Source organism: Catharus ustulatus, chromosome 2, assembly GCF_009819885.2.
Source record: "Catharus ustulatus isolate bCatUst1 chromosome 2, bCatUst1.pri.v2, whole genome shotgun sequence".
Taxonomy (NCBI): domain Eukaryota; kingdom Metazoa; phylum Chordata; class Aves; order Passeriformes; family Turdidae; genus Catharus; species Catharus ustulatus.
Window position 1 is genome coordinate 84517516 of NC_046222.1, and position 16625 is coordinate 84534140.

The 16625-nt window shown below is 53.8% G+C and overlaps 2 protein-coding genes across 7 annotated transcripts; both read right to left on the bottom strand.

Moving 5' to 3' along the window:
* Window positions 1–2294: 2294 nt before the first annotated feature.
* On the bottom strand, window positions 2295–8929 carry ZIC5 (Zic family member 5). The gene is given in 4 exon segments (XM_033051374.1): window positions 2295–2940; window positions 7408–8290; window positions 8293–8368; window positions 8370–8929. Coding segments are annotated over 4 exon segments (1737 nt in total). The 5' UTR covers window positions 8693–8929; the 3' UTR covers window positions 2295–2485.
* Window positions 8930–9017: 88 nt separating this feature from the next.
* Window positions 9018–16510, bottom strand: LOC116992125. 6 transcript variants are annotated; one of them, XM_033051376.1, is made up of 5 exons: window positions 14811–16510; window positions 14046–14148; window positions 13788–13851; window positions 11112–11294; window positions 9018–10395 (listed from the first exon to the last, which is right to left on the bottom strand). In XM_033051376.1, the coding sequence occupies exons 2-5, from the start codon at window positions 14053–14055 to the stop codon at window positions 9789–9791; spliced, it is 864 nt and encodes a 287-aa protein (XP_032907267.1). In that variant the 5' UTR covers window positions 14056–14148; window positions 14811–16510; the 3' UTR covers window positions 9018–9788. The 6 variants fall into 6 exon arrangements, 4 of the variants coding, with proteins under 4 accessions (XP_032907267.1, XP_032907266.1, XP_032907268.1 ...); XM_033051375.1 differs by lacking the exon at window positions 14811–16510 and having other exon boundaries at window positions 14046–14346; XM_033051378.1 differs by lacking the exon at window positions 14811–16510 and having other exon boundaries at window positions 9994–10745; window positions 14046–14346.
* Window positions 16511–16625: the final 115 nt, after the last annotated feature.

Below are 16625 nucleotides of genomic sequence, written 5' to 3' on the forward strand. Positions count from 1 at the left end.
TTTGGCTGGGCAAAGCCAGAGCATCTCAGCTGCCCCCAACACGTCGCAATGCTGCTCCTGCCGAGCTGTGAGGTTGTAGCTGGATCTGAATCTACCTGCTGACCCTCGGGGGGAAAAGGGTCTGTGTCTGCTCCTTGTCTGTTAGTAAGGCACATGCAATACGTAGGCATAATATTTTTATTCATTTGCATGATTTTTTTTTTTTTTGCTTTTTATGGGGTTTACAGAGATGAAAAGTTTTAAATTCGCAATTTTTTTCATTATTTAGGAGGTATCATGTGTCATAAAACTGTTGGGCAAGTGTGTGACCCTAAGTGTAGCAAATACATAAAAATAGTGATATATCCCCCCGAGCCGTAGTTTATAAACCCTGCCATGTCGTAATGTATAGTGCAATCTGTTGCTGAAAAAATGCATAAATTAAAAAGTTCGTTTATAAATCAGCACCAATATATCTCTAATAAGATTACATTACATAAATTATTTTTTAAAAGTTCATACCTTACTTTATTATTTTCTATTTATTCAAATGGGCTTTGAAAAACGAATAAAAAGCAAATCGAGTGAACTTTAAAAAATTATTTTCTATTCAAGTTTTCTGTTTGTTTTCAAAGTAACGCCTGCTTCTTCAGATCCAACACAACAGTATGAAGACAACGTTTAAAGGCTTCCAGAGTGACAGCACCATGCACTGTACTAATAATATAATATCTCTATGAACTATACATATATTTATATATTATCAGCACCAACACACCGCACGGAGGACATGCAGGAAGAGTCTGTTTCACATTACATCGTTCATTCAAGTAAGCTGAAAAATATAAGGATTTTTTTTTTTTTACAAACCACATCATCATAAACAACAATCTATCACCAAAATTAATAAGATAATTCTTTGGTGTGCTCTGTACTGTTCCAGGGGAGTAAAAAAAAAAAAAAAAAAAAAAAGGTGATGTCAGAAAATAAATTAATTTGACTGTACAAAATAATCGCGTTCACATACACGTTATTAACAATGACAAGACGACATCCACCATTCACGGCACACAAAACACATTTCCACAAGCCCTGAGGGGGAGGGGAGGGAGGCTGCCGCTTCTCTCAGGGTCTCTGAGGAGGAATTAGTGCTCTTTACTTCATTTGCGCCCCGCTCCTGACTCAAGGGCTCTAGGCCAGGATGTCCCCCCATGCCTCGCAGCCCCTCGGCTGCAGGGTAGGGTTGTGCAGGGCTTTGGGGAGGTTGGCACTCTGACCTCAGCCTGTGTCCCCATCCCTGGCTTCCTTCCCAGCAGCTCTGGTCCCCACCTCCCAGGTGACTCTGCCGGACCACTTCAGGGAGACGGTGAAAACACGCAGGCATCAGCTCGGTTGGAGAGATGTAATAATATACATAAAAATAATAATAAAAGATAATCCCTCTATGCCTGCCCCCTGCTCTGGGACTCATCAGGCCCAGGGGGCTGCTCCCCAACCCCTCAGGGGGCTGGAGGGAGCATGAGGCAAAATCTTGAGAGACGAACTTTAAAAAGAAAATAATTAGAGTAATAATAACACCAACCCCAAGGAAAGGAAAATTCACTGTTTTTGTGAGAGCTTTTTAGAGAAAAGAATAAAAAATATGTCACAGTATCACAGTTGTCAAATAGCAGCGTAGTTTTTTTTATTCTCTGGCTACGTTTCAGGAGCCATACAAGTACAAACTGTGGAGAAATGAAAAAGGAGTCCTGCATCTTTTGTCTTTCCTTTCGTAAATCGTTTTCACAATGTTACGTCAAAGGGTGAAAGAAAGGCTGGAGAGAAAATGCTGGGTGCAGGTGGGACCCCCCGACTCGGGAGAGAAACCATCAATTACAAAGGAGCTGAACTGCAAGAGGCGTGGGGAAACGCATTTATTTAATTTTATTTTAAGGGATGCACAACCTGTCCTTGACTGGCCAGAGCTTCAGCAGGTGCTGCTTTACAGTCAGGAGGCTGCTGCTGTCCTGGGGTTTCAGCCAGGCCAAAGAGGAGGGGCTGGCATGGCAGCTAAGGTACTTAAGAGCCATTCCAGATATCGGCTGGGCTCTGCCTGCTCGCAGCCTACGCCAGCTAACTCTTATTAAGAGCAATGGGCATGGGTAGAGTGGAAGATAGGCATCTCCCTTGGCACCGTCCCCCTGCAAAAATTGTGCGGCTTGGGTGACTGGGGCGGCCCAGCCTGGCATTATTAATGCTTTTATTTGATGAAAAAAAAAAAAAAAAAAAAAAAAAAAAAGATTAAAAAAAAAAGATTAAAAAAAGAAAACAAAAAAAAAAGTCCGAGTCTTTTTAATTAAATTAGTTACCGTACAAACACCATAGGGTTTCGTACATGGAATAAATAGCGCAAGTCAAACCTGATGGCACTTCCACGGCAGCCCTTGGTGCCAGGTGGCTGCCACTGCAGCCCGGGCCAGTGCGGTGGGGCCGGGGCCACCGGCAGCTTGGCACGCTCGGCACGGCCCTAGGGAGCAGTCCTGCCTCCCGAGGTCCTGTGGGGCTCGTCCTCCTCGGATGCCGGGGAGCTGTCGCGGCTGGAGGGGGTGCGGGGCCGGCGGGGAGCCCCCCCGGCCTGGCAGACGTACCACTCGCTGAGGTTGGTGACCGGCGGGGAGAGGGCGGCGGCGCGGCCGCGGGGCGGCTCGGCGGCCGGGTCGGCCTCGGGGGGCAGCGGGCCGTCGGGGGGTCCCGCCGCCGCGTAGCCCTGGGAACCCGGCGGCGGGGAGGGCGGCGGGGACTTGCAGTGGATCTTCATGTGCTTCCGCAGGGAGCTGGGGTGCGTGTAGGACTTGTCGCAGCCACGGATCTTGCAGTAGTAGGGCTTGTCCGAAGTGTGGACGTGGGAATGCTTCTTGCGGTCGCTGCTGTTGGCGAACTTCCTCTCGCAGCCGTCGAACTCGCACTTGAAGGGCTTCTCCCCTGCGGAGACACAGCAACGGCACCGTTACCGGCGGGCGGGGGCCCGGCCGTGCCCGCAGCGCTCCCGCCGCACCGCAGCCCCTCCGCAGCGCGGCCTCCGGGGGCGAGCGGCGAGGGGAAACTTTCCCCTTCCCTCCTTCCCCTCCCCTTCCCTTTTTTCCTCCCCCTTCGCGACAGTCGTGACACGCCCGAGGTTTGCGACTTTTTCCCTGTGTTTTGCTGCCTGTCACACGTCGCTGGCAGCCCTCAGGGCCGGAGTCCCGGGCTGGCGGCGGCAGGGCCCCCCCGGCCTTGTTTGCCCTCTGCGGCGCTCCCCTCGCACACGAGAAACCTTCATTACCGCTCTAATGACCGAACCCAAACAAAACCTCTCAATGCCTTTGCCTGCGAGGGCTGGCGTTTGCCGGCAGCCTGGCTCGCCTGGCACATCTCCTGCGTAATCCTTTCCCAATGGGCACTGCGCTAGGGGAATAATTAGTTTGGGGGAAATAAAAGTAACACCTGTTTAAGCATCCCGACACAAAGAGGGAGCACCCCGCAGCCCGGACTGGGAACCTGCGAGTTGGGGAGACCGAGCCAGACACCGGAGACGAGGGCAGCAGACTGCTGCTACTGTAGATGGTTACCCTGGGCAAATTTGGGTCTATATGTGTGCGGATGATCTACTTTTAAGAGTTTTTACACATTGTTTAACAGTTAAAAGGGTTGTGAAAATCAGCCCGCGGCTATTAGCCTGGTGTACCTTTCTCAAACACGCTCGTGTGCTGTAGCATACCCTGGAATACATATTATCTGGGACTTATAGCCATGTCCTTCCCCATAGCTCCAGAACCGACCCTTCCTCATAGCTGCCGAATAGGGCTGGGTAAATGCCTATTGCTGAGACACCGGAGGAAAAAAGAAAAAAGTGCCAGATCCCTGTACCGAAGCTTCTTACAGCAAGTTTTTCTCACTCTACCATGCTACACGTGAGTCCAGCACAGACAGACCAGCACTGATAATTTTGGTCATGACTATTGCAAATCTTGAGTCTGTTCAGACATGGCTGATGCATATTTTCAGATGTGTTTTGCTCTGAGGGGTCAGATATAACAACCCAGCAGCTCTCTCGGTGGACATTTTCTCCTTATCACCAAGCAATTTTTACTGCTCCTCCCGTTTGTAAGATCGTATTGTGTTTATTATAGATCAAAATAAAAATGGAAATAAGAAAACTATTTTTCTTTTTAGAAGCAATTTCTTGGCTGTTACTATAGAAACATACACCTCCACAGCCTATTTATGCATTAATTTGTTCAATTAAAAACGGCTCACCTACCACCAAAGTGGTAGCTCTAGAAAGTGCAAAGTTTATCTTCCAAAAAAAAAAAAAAATTACTGAAATTAAAATTGTGCCTCGTAGGTTTTAAGTGCAGGAAAACCTCTGCACACCACTGAGACAAGTTTCTGGTCACTTTGTTTGTTCATTAATTACTATTACTTCTTCCTGGAAAACAAATCAAATCTACTGGGGGGTTTGGGTAGTTTCTATCTGTGTTACCCCAAGGATGAAGGCTCACACATTTTGCTGCTGGCCGGGACCCTCAGAGCCCGAAGTGCAGCCCACTGAGAAATGCTCCAACCAGCTGCACCAAACCGTGTCCACTCCGTCAGGGTTTTAAGGAAGTGTCTTTCCACTTGGGTTCACGCGTGGGCACCCTCGCCAGACTCCAGATGGCAAAGCTCAAATTCCCCATAAGACCAGGACTGGGGAAGGTCCCGGTGTGTCCCCGTTACTCTGACGAGGGCATCACGTCAGAGTTTAACCATTTGTAGGTGGTTTCAACCCGCGGAACGGGGCGAGATGTTGGGAGCCATCCCCTAACTCCTCCTGGCAGCAGCAGTGCCGGCGGCGGGGAGGGGCACAGATGGGCATGGGGTCAAATTTTTGGAGGGTCTGGGAGTCATTGGAAGGAAGCCCGGCCATCCTAAGCATCGTCTTCGGCGAGGGGACAGCAAAATTGCAGAAGATAAGAGGTCCCCACTCATTCCCGCTAGAATGCACCGGGTGTGGAAACAGCTATTTGTCCCCAAAATTGAGCGGTAGCTGCAGATCGTGGTATGCAGCCAGCCCCCAGGGTGATGTTGTTTTTTTTTTAAAGAAAACAACTCCAAAACAACAAACGTCTCCTGAATTACTGAAATACTCTTATTCCTGCAGGATTACCAGAAACATGCAAAATCGTCTAATGATACGGTTATGGTGTTATTGTTTTCCCCCCCTCGGGCACCAAATGCCTATAATAAACGAATAGTTTGTAAATCTCTCCTGCTCCCAGGCTGCATAGGACTAAGTTAAAGCTGAGGTGGCAAAATGACAGTAATTAATCCGATAGGAACGGACAGAGAGTTTGGGATCCCTTGTCCACTCGAAGGCGTGGAGGGAAATACGTAGGGAAAGAATCCTGTCCGCTTTGCCCTCCCATGGGCCGAGCTGTCATTCGAAGTGGGCCACTGCCCCCACCCCGAGGGCTGCTTTGGTGCAGCGACTCCTTCTGCTTCGATAGAGCCTTTCCCTGTGGACTCACGCACAGTAAGCCTCCTGGGGACTACGGGTAGCCTCAAGCTGAAAACTCCTCCAAATTTCCCTAGCAAGATGCAACGTCCCACGCATTGCCTCGGGGTCCTGATAATCGGACGAGCCGTGCCTGACACGTATTTGGATTTTGGTAGGGGGCTCTTTTTCCCTCTGAATCTCTGCTTCCCTGCAAGCCTCTCCCTGACTCCTTCCCACCTCCCTCCCTTCTGCCTCTTGGAGCTGAGATGGGTAAGGAGCTGAGGAGGCCAGAAAAGTCCGCGGTGAAGTTTTGTTTTTCAAATCAAGGCAGGTAGAGAAGGCTATAGATGACAAAACCGGGGGCCTCCAACCAATTCCACGGTGTCATTAACACAATAACAACAACAACAACAAAAAGTGTCAGACCTTACCCCCTCCTCTCCCCCCGAGAAATGTCCCCCCCACACACCAGCCCCTAGCACTGGGCACCCTCCGGGCTCCGCTGCTACATATGGACTCATGCCTGACATATTCTGGAGATAAAAATCTATAATCCTTTCAGCCATGGGCCATTTGGTTTTACATCGGAACAACACGTTGTAGGGTCGCCGCTTTTCTCTTCCCGAGCAGCAAACAATAAATCAAGAAAGCAATTACGGCAACTCCACTTCCTTAAGTATCCTCCAAGGAATAATATTTGTCTGCCGCTATAAATCCCGGCTTCGTTCGTTTTCGGCAGAGTTTTACACCCAGATGGAAATGCGTATTTCGGGAGTGGCGAGGAATGAGGAGAAAGTGAGGGAAAAAAAAACAACCCGAACCAAAAAAACCCCACCAAAATCAAACCCAGAAAAATTAAATACTAAAAGGCTCAAACACCCCAAGCCCTTCCAGGGGGCCCCGCCTGTCCCCCGAGGCATTCTCCGGGGGTGCCGCTCCCTCCTCCCGTACCCCGCCGAGCAGTCGGGGCGACTTTGAAGTTTGCTTCTCAGATCCAAAAAGGGAGGGAAGCGTCCTCCAGTGAGAGCCTTCCCCCGCCTCGCTCCCTGCTTCCCGACTCCGCGGGTACTGCCGCAAGCAGGAGCAGCCCCGGCAGCACCAGAAGCCTCGGGACCGGAGTCAGTCCGCTAGCCCAGCGGCACGGGCGGTCCCGGCAGTGCCCTCAGCATCCCCGGTTAGTTCCGCAATAACAGTAGCCCAGGCCGGGGGGTACACTCGGCAGCATCCTTGGTCCCCGTAGCAGGGGCAGTCCCGGAACGGGGGCAGCCCCAGGAGCGCTGGTCACAGGGGCAGCCCGGTAGCACCGGCAGACCCGAGCACCGCCGCCCGCAGCGCAAGGGAACTGCGCCCCCAAGAGCCCCCGCAGCCCCATCTCCGTCGGGCCAAACGTCGCCCGCCCGGCTCCGTCCCCGCCGACAGAAGCGGCAGGAAGAGCAGAACCGCCGTCTTTCGCCGTGGCGGCTGGAAGCGGCAAAGCGCAGCGCTTCCCAGACGCGGGGTGAGCCCCCCAGGGTGCCCCGGACAAGGGCGGCGGGAGCAGGGACGGGCGAGCGCTCATCCTCTCCTCGCTCTTCCGCAGGGGCTGCTGCTCATCTTCCCCCGGCTCTGCGTTATTTATTAATCGGTATATTTATCCGGTGTGCCGGGATGTAGGGAGGTGGGTAGTGGAGGGGGGGTGGGGAGGGAGCTGCCCAAGGTGAAGGGGGGGCTGAAGGGGGGGACGGGACACGTGTGTGCAGGGCAGATGGGCCGGGTGCGTGTACGTAGCTGTGTGTGCGTGGCCCGTGTGCTGCCGAATTACTTATTCATGAAAAAGTCACATGTCCGATGGTGCGTAGGAGAGGAGGAAAAGAGGAGGAAAGGGGAGGAAAAAAAAAAAAAGGAAGGAAACCCTTACGGGGGGGGGCGGGGAGGGGGGAAGAACAACCCACCTGTATGAGTCCGCTTGTGGATCTTGAGGTTTTCGGAGCGAGCGAAGACCTTCCCGCAGCCGGGGAAGGGACAAGGGAAGGGTTTCTCTCCTGTGTGTACTCGGATGTGGTTGATGAGTTTGTATTTCGCTTTGAAGGGCTTGCCTTCGCGGGGACACTCCTCCCAGTAACACACGTGGCTGCTCTGCTCGGGCCCACCGACGTGCTCCACTGTGACATGGCTCACCAGCTCTTGCATCGTGCTGAAAGTTTTGGAGCAAGGCTTCCTACCGCCCGGTGGCGGCGGCGGAGGTGGAGGAGGCGGCTCTCGGTCGATCCACTTGCAGATCAGCTCTTGTTTGATGGGCTGTCGCATGTATCGCAGGAAGGCCCCAGCCGCCGCCGCCGCCGCCGCGGCCCCGACGTGGGCATGGTGGTGGTGGTGGTGATGGTGGTGGTGATGGGGATGGTGCGGGTGCCCGTGGCCGGCCGCCGCCAGGTTGAGGTTGACGGAGCTGTAGCCTTGCAACGCCGAGGAGGAAGAGGCGGCTGCCGCCCCGTAGTGCGCCTCGGCGCGCCCGTAGATCTCCCCGGCGGCGGCCGCCAGCCCCAGGCGCATCTGCCCGTTGAGCGGCGGGTGGCGGCCGGCGGGCGCGCCCTGCTCGCCGGGCGGCGGCGGCGGGAAGGCGGCGTGCGCCCCGTCGGTCGCGCCGTAGGTGCCGGCGGCCGAGATGAAGACGCCGTGCGCTGGCGGGTGTGGAAGATGGGGTGAGCCGGCGGGTGGGTGCTGCTCGCCCAGCGCCCCGTGCACGGCGGCGGCGGCGGCGGGCAGGTCCCGCCGCAGGAGGAAGTCCCGGCCCGCCGCCTCCCCCGACGGGTATCCCGGGAGGGCGGCGGCGGGCGGCGCGTAGGCGGCGGCGGTGGTGGCGGCGGCGGCTGTGGCGGCGGCGGAGGCGGAGGTGGTGGCGGCGGGCGCGGCGAAGGCGGCGGCGGTGAGCGCCTCGGGCGTGAGCTTGAGGGCGGCGGGCTGCGCCATGTGCTCAGGTCCGAGCGGCGTGAGGGCGCCGCCGGGGTCGCCGCCCGCGTCCCCGGGGTGGAGGTGGGCCGCGTGGTGGGGGTGGACGTGGTGGTTCCCCAGCCCCGGGAAGCCTGTCATATTCTGGTGAGGATGGGGCTGAGCCGCTGCCAAATCCGCTAATCTCAGTGTCGGGTTCCTCTTGCTCAAAGGGGGCTCCATAACGACACAGTCAAGCCCATCTACGCTCGCTGTTGTTATTTTTTTCCCTTTACCCGCCTTCAAAAACATGTATATATTAAGCGGCTCTTTAACTTCTTTTGTCTGCTCTCCGAGCCCCGCGCATCCCTGGCCCCGCTCTGCCCGCCCGCGATTGGCAGAGCCCTCACCACACTTCGGCGGCGCGCTGGGGAATACGGCTCGGACACCGCGCCGGAGGGATTGGACGGATGGCGATGATTGGCAGCGGCCGGGGCCGCGCGATTGGCTCCCTTTCAGGCCGCCGGCGCAGCGGGGATCCGCCCCCGCAGCCCCCCCGGCCCCCCCCGCGCCGCCCCCCGAAGTTGCACTTGCAAAACTTCGCGCGGGGCCCGACGGGGCGCACCCCGCGCCTCCCCCGCCGCCCCCCGCCGGCAGCACCGGGCAGCAGCTGCCTCTGCTCCCCAGGCATTGGACTGGGCGCCCTGCTCAGGTGCTCCGCCGTGTTTACGTTTGCGGGGCCGTGGGGTTTCTCTCCTAGCCTGGCGGCAGCCCACGCTCGGCTGCTGCCCGGCTCTGCCCACGGTTTCTTTTCCCTTTTTGTTTTTTTTGGAGGGCCACGTTCATTCATGGATGAGGCGGGAAAGCACTCCCTCACGCAACAATGCGCGCAACCCCACACCCACGCGAGGCCGACGCTGTGTGTACTCATGCCCAAGGCACCACTAGGGGAAGGCGGCCAAAGTTTCCCTAAAAAAAAAGACGACGGGCGTTAGGATTCCTTTTCTTAAGAAAATAAACGAGCAAGCGGGGAGGGGAGGAGGAGGGGGGCAAGTGGCACACGTTAGAGTGAAGTATTGGGAGCCTTCGCTCGCTGCCGTTTTATGGCTTCCTCCTCCCTCAGGGGCTTCCCCGGGCATCCCGTGGGGAGAGCAACCCCACGCCCCTCGGCGGTCTCCGCCAGCCGTAGTTCAGGCAGCTGCATCCACTTCAGCCCCAATTCAGCAGCGACGAAATAGAGATGAAATCCCCGCAGTGATACTGGCCCCGAGCGTAAATGCTCCTCGACTCTTTAGGATGTCGGAACGGGAGGGGGGAGGTATGTTGGGAAATGGGGGAGTCTCCGGCTGGTGGGTGTCGGCCCTGAGCTGCTGCCCTAGATGAAAAGGCAGGAAAAGTGGGAGCTCTCCTAAAAGGGAGCAGAGGTAGAGGACAGGCGGAGACAGCGATGAGACCGCCCCTGGGGTGCGGGGTGTTCTGGTCCTCGAAAGTGAAGCTCTTTGTGGAGCCGGAACTGGCCCTTCGGCACAAAGGATGCTGCCCTTTGAGGGGGTTGACTAGGCAAGGCCGGGATTTCCCTGCGAGCCAAAAGGGGAAAGGAGCATTGTCGTGACTTTTCCGTGGGAGGAGAAATAGCTTTTATTGATATGTCATCTGCTTTCTTCAGGCTGTTAGTGTCCCCAGGAATGCCTTGAGCTCTCGCACTCCTGGAAAGTGCAGGCAAGCTGGCTGCCCTTCCCTCTCTGCGGGGCAGCCTGGGACGCTTCTCCGTCTCTCCAGGAGAGGAAACGGGGCGGGGGACGCCAGTGGACCCGCACACACCCCCGGCTCTCCCCGGCCACCTAATCCCCTTGACGAAACTACATCTGTGCGTCTTGGCCGCTTTCCTGTGCCAAGCCACGTTCAAAGGAAGCCCCGTGCTGGTTCGGCATTTCCTGGGCCAGGCTCCAGGCTCCCCCTCCTCCACCTCTCCCGCCGCTACTCGCGGGGGAAAACTCGCAGAATTTGTCCCACGCCTGCCAAAAGAGGGGTGAGAGGCTCTCTAGGGAGCTCAAAGGGGAGCGAGACCCGCCGGTCCCCTCCCTTCTCTCCCCTCACCGGAGACAAGCCAATGCTCCCGGCTCGCGTGGCAGCCGTGGGGGTTTCAGTGATGCTGCAAGGCAAGGAATGGGAATAAATGACCCCCTGGTTATAAAAGCGGCTGCTTGATGGTTTTATTGCACAGTAAAAACTTCACGCAAAGTAGCCATACGTCTATACGGGTATTTATATAGGTATATTTTCTATAGGTTCATCCAAATAGTGCCTTCCCTCCTCCCCATATTCTGCGTGCGTTGCTGGAGATGGAATGGTTTGACGGGAGATGCTGTGGAGGTGAAAAACAAATATCACAGCTCCGCAGAACCTTCTGCATACCTTCTTGTCCCTCTCCTGTTAAACGCAGGTGATGTGTATCTGTCATCGATTTAATATGTCTTAATTCAAATATATACCCCGATCAATTTCTTTTTATGGGAGGCTATAAAAAATGAAAATATTTTATAGCTGGCTAATAGGCAGCTGACCTGTGACTATGGAGAGGGAGGGGTTGATGGAGACTCACGTGGAAATTCGCTCATTTTTAGGACTGGCTGCAAACACCAGGAAGAGAAGGTGGCTGCCCTCGCAGAGACAATTTTGGACTCTGCCAGCTCCAAAAGAACCATGAAGAATTTAAAGCCCATTAACTCACCGACACCAGCTCAGGCCCAGGCTGCCGCTGCTCTCTGGGGCTGCAGCAGAGGGGAGGCGTGCTGTGTTACCCCCACAGCCCCCCCACAACCCCGACAGCATCCGTCGAGGGTCGGAACGCGCCCTGTTCCCGCGGCGGAGCCGGCTGCAGAGCTCTCCCGCTGCGCTCGGCTCGTCGGCAAACCTGCCAAGGGACATCGGGGGAGGCTGCAGAGGCGAGGTGAAAGCCTGGAAGCCTTAAAATTTATTTCGTAAAGCTTCCTCTATAAACTGAGCTCGGGCTATCGGCTTTAGGAGGTGTTTAACTGTAAAACGCTGCGCTGTGAGCTGCATTATGTAAATGTATGCTAATGATCATGAACACCATTTACAAACAATCGTCTTTAATGCACGTCTTATTGATAGTTAGGGAGCGGGGAGCAATATTTTAAACGTGTAAAGCATTCTTCTGGGGAACCATTAGAAAGGGAGCGCGGTTGCCGCTTTCCTCGGGAAGACCTGCAAGACTCCCCAGATATGCCAGAAAAGCCTGCCTGCCTCCCGGCCCGTCGCCGGTGGCTTTCTACGCTCGTGGGGCTGCTTTGCGGCGCAGGGGGAGCCCGTGGCGCGGTTCCCCCCGCGAACATGCGGGATGGGAGGTGGAGTCCGCCCACAGCAGGAGGGAGCTCCCCGAGTCACAGCCCCATGGAGACCCACACGGGCAGGACGTCCCCACGGCACCCTGCTCACTGTCCTGTCGGGGGGAATAGCACAGAGGCGCAGGGACCTCGGCCGAGAGCCGCCCAGGCTGCCCAGGGGCGTGAAAGGGAAAGAGAGAGTAGCGATATGGCAGTGAGACTCCCCACCCCTTATTTTTGGAGGGGCTCAGCGGATAGATCGTTTATACTCTTTAAAATTAAACTTCTGCTGTGCCAAATGTCGTCGCTCCGTGCATCCAAGCGGGAGCCTGAGGCAAGGATTCGACGTCCAGGCTAGGGGCTGTCGGGGCCGGGACCCGCTGCACTTTTGGGACAGGAATTTACGAGCATAAGTTTCGGAGCTATCGTGTTCAGTGTGCGCCTCGTCGGGGAAAGAGGGGCCATCCCCTTTGCTCAAATAGGGACAAAAATAAGAAAAAAAATTTCTTCTATCTATCTATCTATCTATCTATCTATCTATCTATCTATCTATCTATCTATCTATCTATCCATATATAGAAAGAAAGAGATAAAGAGAGAGGCGGTCTCAGGAAACCCAGGCCAAATTTTGCTCTGCTCTCTCTCTCTTTTCCACTTCCCCTCTCTCTGAACGTCACCGTTGGAAGAAGCTGTTGAGATAAATCAAACAGTGACACTTTGACGGCTTTACTTGTATAAGCAATATGGTTACCATATGGCATTGTTATTTATGAATGACAGCATAAATTGTATTACAAAGTCCATCGCGCCTTATTGGGACTCTTCTCCCCGGCCTCTAACGTTTATATGGGCATCTCCAGATGGAAAAAGGTGCATGTAATAAAACCCGGCAGTGCTGCAGCAGACCCCATTTTGGGAGGCGTTGCGCCGGTCTGTGCTGGCTGCAGGATGAGCAGGGCGCGCAAAATACGCGGCGCTGCGCGTCCCTCAGCCGCAGCTGGGCAGGGCAGAGGCACCGGCTGCCGCTCAGCCGAGGTTCCCGTCCTGGAAAAAAGTGCTACACTGCTCCTGGCCCCCGCCGTCTCATGGCATTGCTGCTGAGAGCGAGGTTTTATACATATACAAGCGCAACTGAAGGAACAATAAATATTAATGGCACAAAAGCGAGGTGCTCCCTCCTTCTGTCCCTACCCTGCCTAGAGTATTTTTTCCTTTTTTTTTTTTCTTTTCTTTTTTCATTTTTTTTTTCTATTTTAGATTTTAAAGAAGCGTTTAAAAGTTACAGCTTTGGCTGAGATTTTCATTATTTCCCCTTTTCCTTTTACATTACTCTGCCGGTAGAGCCTGACAAAGAACTTTTGTCTCGAAGTGTGTGTTTTACAGAGGGAGGCTACAGCACAACACATGTGGTCTTCACGGGTCATAGGTCGAACGGCCTAGAAGTGGCTCGGATCGGCACCATCAAAGGTAACCTGCAACTTAATATCCTGTTGATGAGCTTGTTGAATTTATGAGCGTCTGTGATACAGACAACGGTGCAAGTGATGCCGCTCAACTGGCCTCTTCTCACCAGGCTACGGGCTGGCCACACTCCTCCTCCTCCTCGCCCCGCACCTCGTCCCTTTACTGTGTTGGACGGCTGAATTTTGGGGGAAAGACACCTTCTTCCCCCTTTTCCTCTCTCTCTCATACGCACACACACCCGTCTCCAGTGGGTCATTCCACCTCCTTTTCCCGACGAAGCCGTCGCCAGCCGCATCCTCCCATGGACAGAGCCCCCGGTCCCACCGCAGCCTGCGCTCCCACTGCGGCACCCATGGCTGCCAGGGAGGGGGGATGGAGAAAGGGGGCGCGGAGCCTCCCCAGAGGGCGGTGACATCTCTCGGGAAAAGGCTTAGAAGGAGAAGACGATATATACAATCCAGGGGAAGCAAGAAATTGCTCTCCCCTCGTCCCGCCTCCCCCCCCCCCCCCACCCCACCCCGCTCCAGCTCCCTTCACATCACCAGCCGGTAACAACAAGAGAAGAGCAGTTTTAAAGCGAATTTCGGAAAACTTACAAAGACGGGAAAGCTTTCCCGGGGAAGCTGACGTTTGCTCTGTAGGTCTGGCACCTCCAGAAACCTGTTGAAAAACTTCTTTCAATAAACCAGTTCAGCACCGACTTTGGGTGACCACTTGCTTTCCTCCCTCGAAAGCTGCCGTGAGCCGCAGGCTGTGTTCGTGGCCGTGGCCCGACGAGAGAGTGCGGGGCTGGCTGCCGGTGCCTCTGCCCCCCTCCCTTCCTCCCTTCCTCCCTCGCTCCCTTCCCTTGTTACCCTGTGACATGGGGGAAAGGGGTTTTGCGGTTCAGAGGCAAATAAAGCACTTCTTAGGAGGGACGGCGACGTGACTTTGAACTTGGATCAGCTCCTCTGTTTCCTGCAGAGAGAGTAGGGCTGGAGACCTGAAAGAATAGCAGAGAGCGGCCAGCCTGCGGGGGCTCCGGCTGGAATTCACTGCATCCCCCCGAAAGCGCCCCGATGCCGGCACCGCTGAGCAGGCAGAGCGAGGGGCGAGGGGAGGGGAGGCAGGAAATGCAGAAAAATAAGGTAAGGAGAAGAAAGAAAAAGGAGACAAATTAATAGAGGGGGAGAGAAAAAAGGAATAACAGAGAAAAGGAAGACAGGGAAGGAAGGAAGGAAGACAGGGAAGGACGGAAGGAAGGAAGGAAGGAAGGAAGGAAGGAAGGAAGGAAGGAAGGAAGGAAGGAAGGAAGGAAGGAAGGAAGGAAGGAAGGAAGGAAGGAAGGAAGGAAGGAAGGAAGGAAGGAAGGAAGGAAGGAAGGAAGGAAGGAAGGAGAGGAAAAAGAAAGAGAAAGAGAAAAAGAAATAAAAGGAGGGAGGAAAAGAAAAGAAAAGGAAAGAAAAGAAAAGAAAAGAAAAGAAAAGAAAAGAAAAGAAAAGAAAAGAAAAGAAAAGAAAAGAAAAGAAAAAAGAAAAGAAAAGAAAAGAAAAGAAAAGAAAAGAAAAGAAAAGAAAAGAAAAGAAAAGAAAAGAAAAAGAAAAGAAATCTAGAAGGTAGATATTTGTATGAATATTCACCCTTGTTATTATATTTTTTTTCCAAAACTGTTTTGAATTGCCAATTTCCTTGCCCATATTTGTTCTTTTTTTTCATCTCAGATGTAGTTTAAATGGGGGGGGGGGGGGGAGTGTATTCAAACGTCTAGTTTTCTGTGTGGTTTTTTTCACTAATCTGGAGGCAGATGATGCAGGAGATCAAGCTTTCTTCTTCCAGCAACGGTGGAGAGCTCCTCTCAGACCTCCGTCTCGAAATCTTTTCAGAGAAGAAAAATAGAATTTGTTCACTGTCTGTTCCTTGGGAGCCTGGGGGGTCAGGACAAGGACAGCATATGCTCCCAAGCTACAGCCTGGAATGGCAAGATCTGGGGAGCAGACACTCCTGCCTGCAAAGGCAGGACCGAATGACAGCGAGCAAAGAGAAAAAAGGCTGTTGGCATCAGAGGTGCAGCTCTGCATTAATATTCGGTTTATCTCCTATTGCCCATTTCAGATTAGAAGGAATCCCACTCCTTCCCAATTTAAATCCTCCCCTTGTTCAAAGACTAATGTCCAGTACCGGCACATTTCACTTTCGGACAGTCTTGGAAATATTTTAACTATTTAGTGACAATGATGGGAAAGACCTTAGATTGTAGGCAGTGCCCACGCTTGCCTGCCTTCCTTCCTTCTTGCCTTCCTGCTTTCCATCCATCCATCCATCCATCCATCCATCCATCCATCCATCCATCCATCCATCTCTCTTTGTAAAACTCCTGCTTGGACACTGCGGGTCCAGGTTTGAGCCTGCCTGTGTCTGATGTGGGATTTAATGTCATAGGAGGAATGTCGAAGAGAAAATTTCAAAAACACCCCCAAAACACACAAACCCCTATATTTTGGGTTGCTTCACTGCCAAGCACAGAACTGATGGGTATGGAGACGCAAGGTTTCGTGTAGAGTAGTTAAGACGGCAAATGTTATGCCAGGCTTTGATTTTTACAAAGCCTTATTTATTGGTGAGCCTCTGCTCTCGAGATGATTATTTTTCAGCCACTACAAAACAAACCGAATCAGGGGCCAGACGTGTATTTACTGGAGGGGGAGGGGAAGGGGACTTGTTTGCTCTGTGTGTGTGCGTGTGTGTGTCTGTGTGTGTGCTGGCTTTATGCTTTTTTATTCCTGCCATGTAAGAATCCGGTTTCCAAATAACAATGGCAGGGTGGGGTTTTGGGTAGGGATTTTTTTTTTCGGGTTTGTTTTTGTTTCTTTTTCAAGAAAGAGAAAAGACAAGGAAAACTCCTAAAGCATCTACTCTCAGATACCATTCACAACACATGCAGATCGCAGATCGACTTCGCTACTCCTACATAAGTGGTTTAAATGCCCAAAGAGCCAGGGCGACCGTTCCCTCTTATATTTTAATTTTTATTTGATTTTTTCTTGTCCCAGCCACCTTCTCCCCGTCAACGTGACTTTTATTTGACTCCCCCCTCGCTCCCTTTATCCATCATAGGCTTCATCTGCTTTAGCCGAAATGGGGAAAGGGGCTGCAGGGGTTATATTTTAAGCCCCTCGCTTTGTTTGTTTGCCTCCCGAGGCAGGATCACATGCCAAAGCGTACATCGATATTTTCCGAGATCGGCGCGCCTCTCCCCGCGCCACCCCTTCCCCTCGCCACGGGGGAGGCGGGCGGACGGGGGGAGTGAGACTCCCCCAAAAAATCAAGAAGCCACTGGCAGTGCAGGGCTGAAGGCGGCCACCGGCGCCGAGCGGGGCCGTGCCGTGCGGGGGCCGGGCGGCCGCGGGGCGATCGGCGGTGGCACGGCGGGGCGCGGGGCGGGCGGTGGGGCGGGC

Coding starts and splice junctions, on each gene's coding strand:
- LOC116992125 (XM_033051376.1), bottom strand. Junction 11,295..13,787: donor GGGAAAGCTTTCCCGTCTTT/GTAAGTTTTCCG, acceptor GTCCCTTGGCAG/GTTTGCCGACGAGCCGAGCG. Junction 10,396..11,111: donor CTGGGCCTGAGCTGGTGTCG/GTGAGTTAATGG, acceptor CTCTTTTGGCAG/GCGTGGGACAAATTCTGCGA.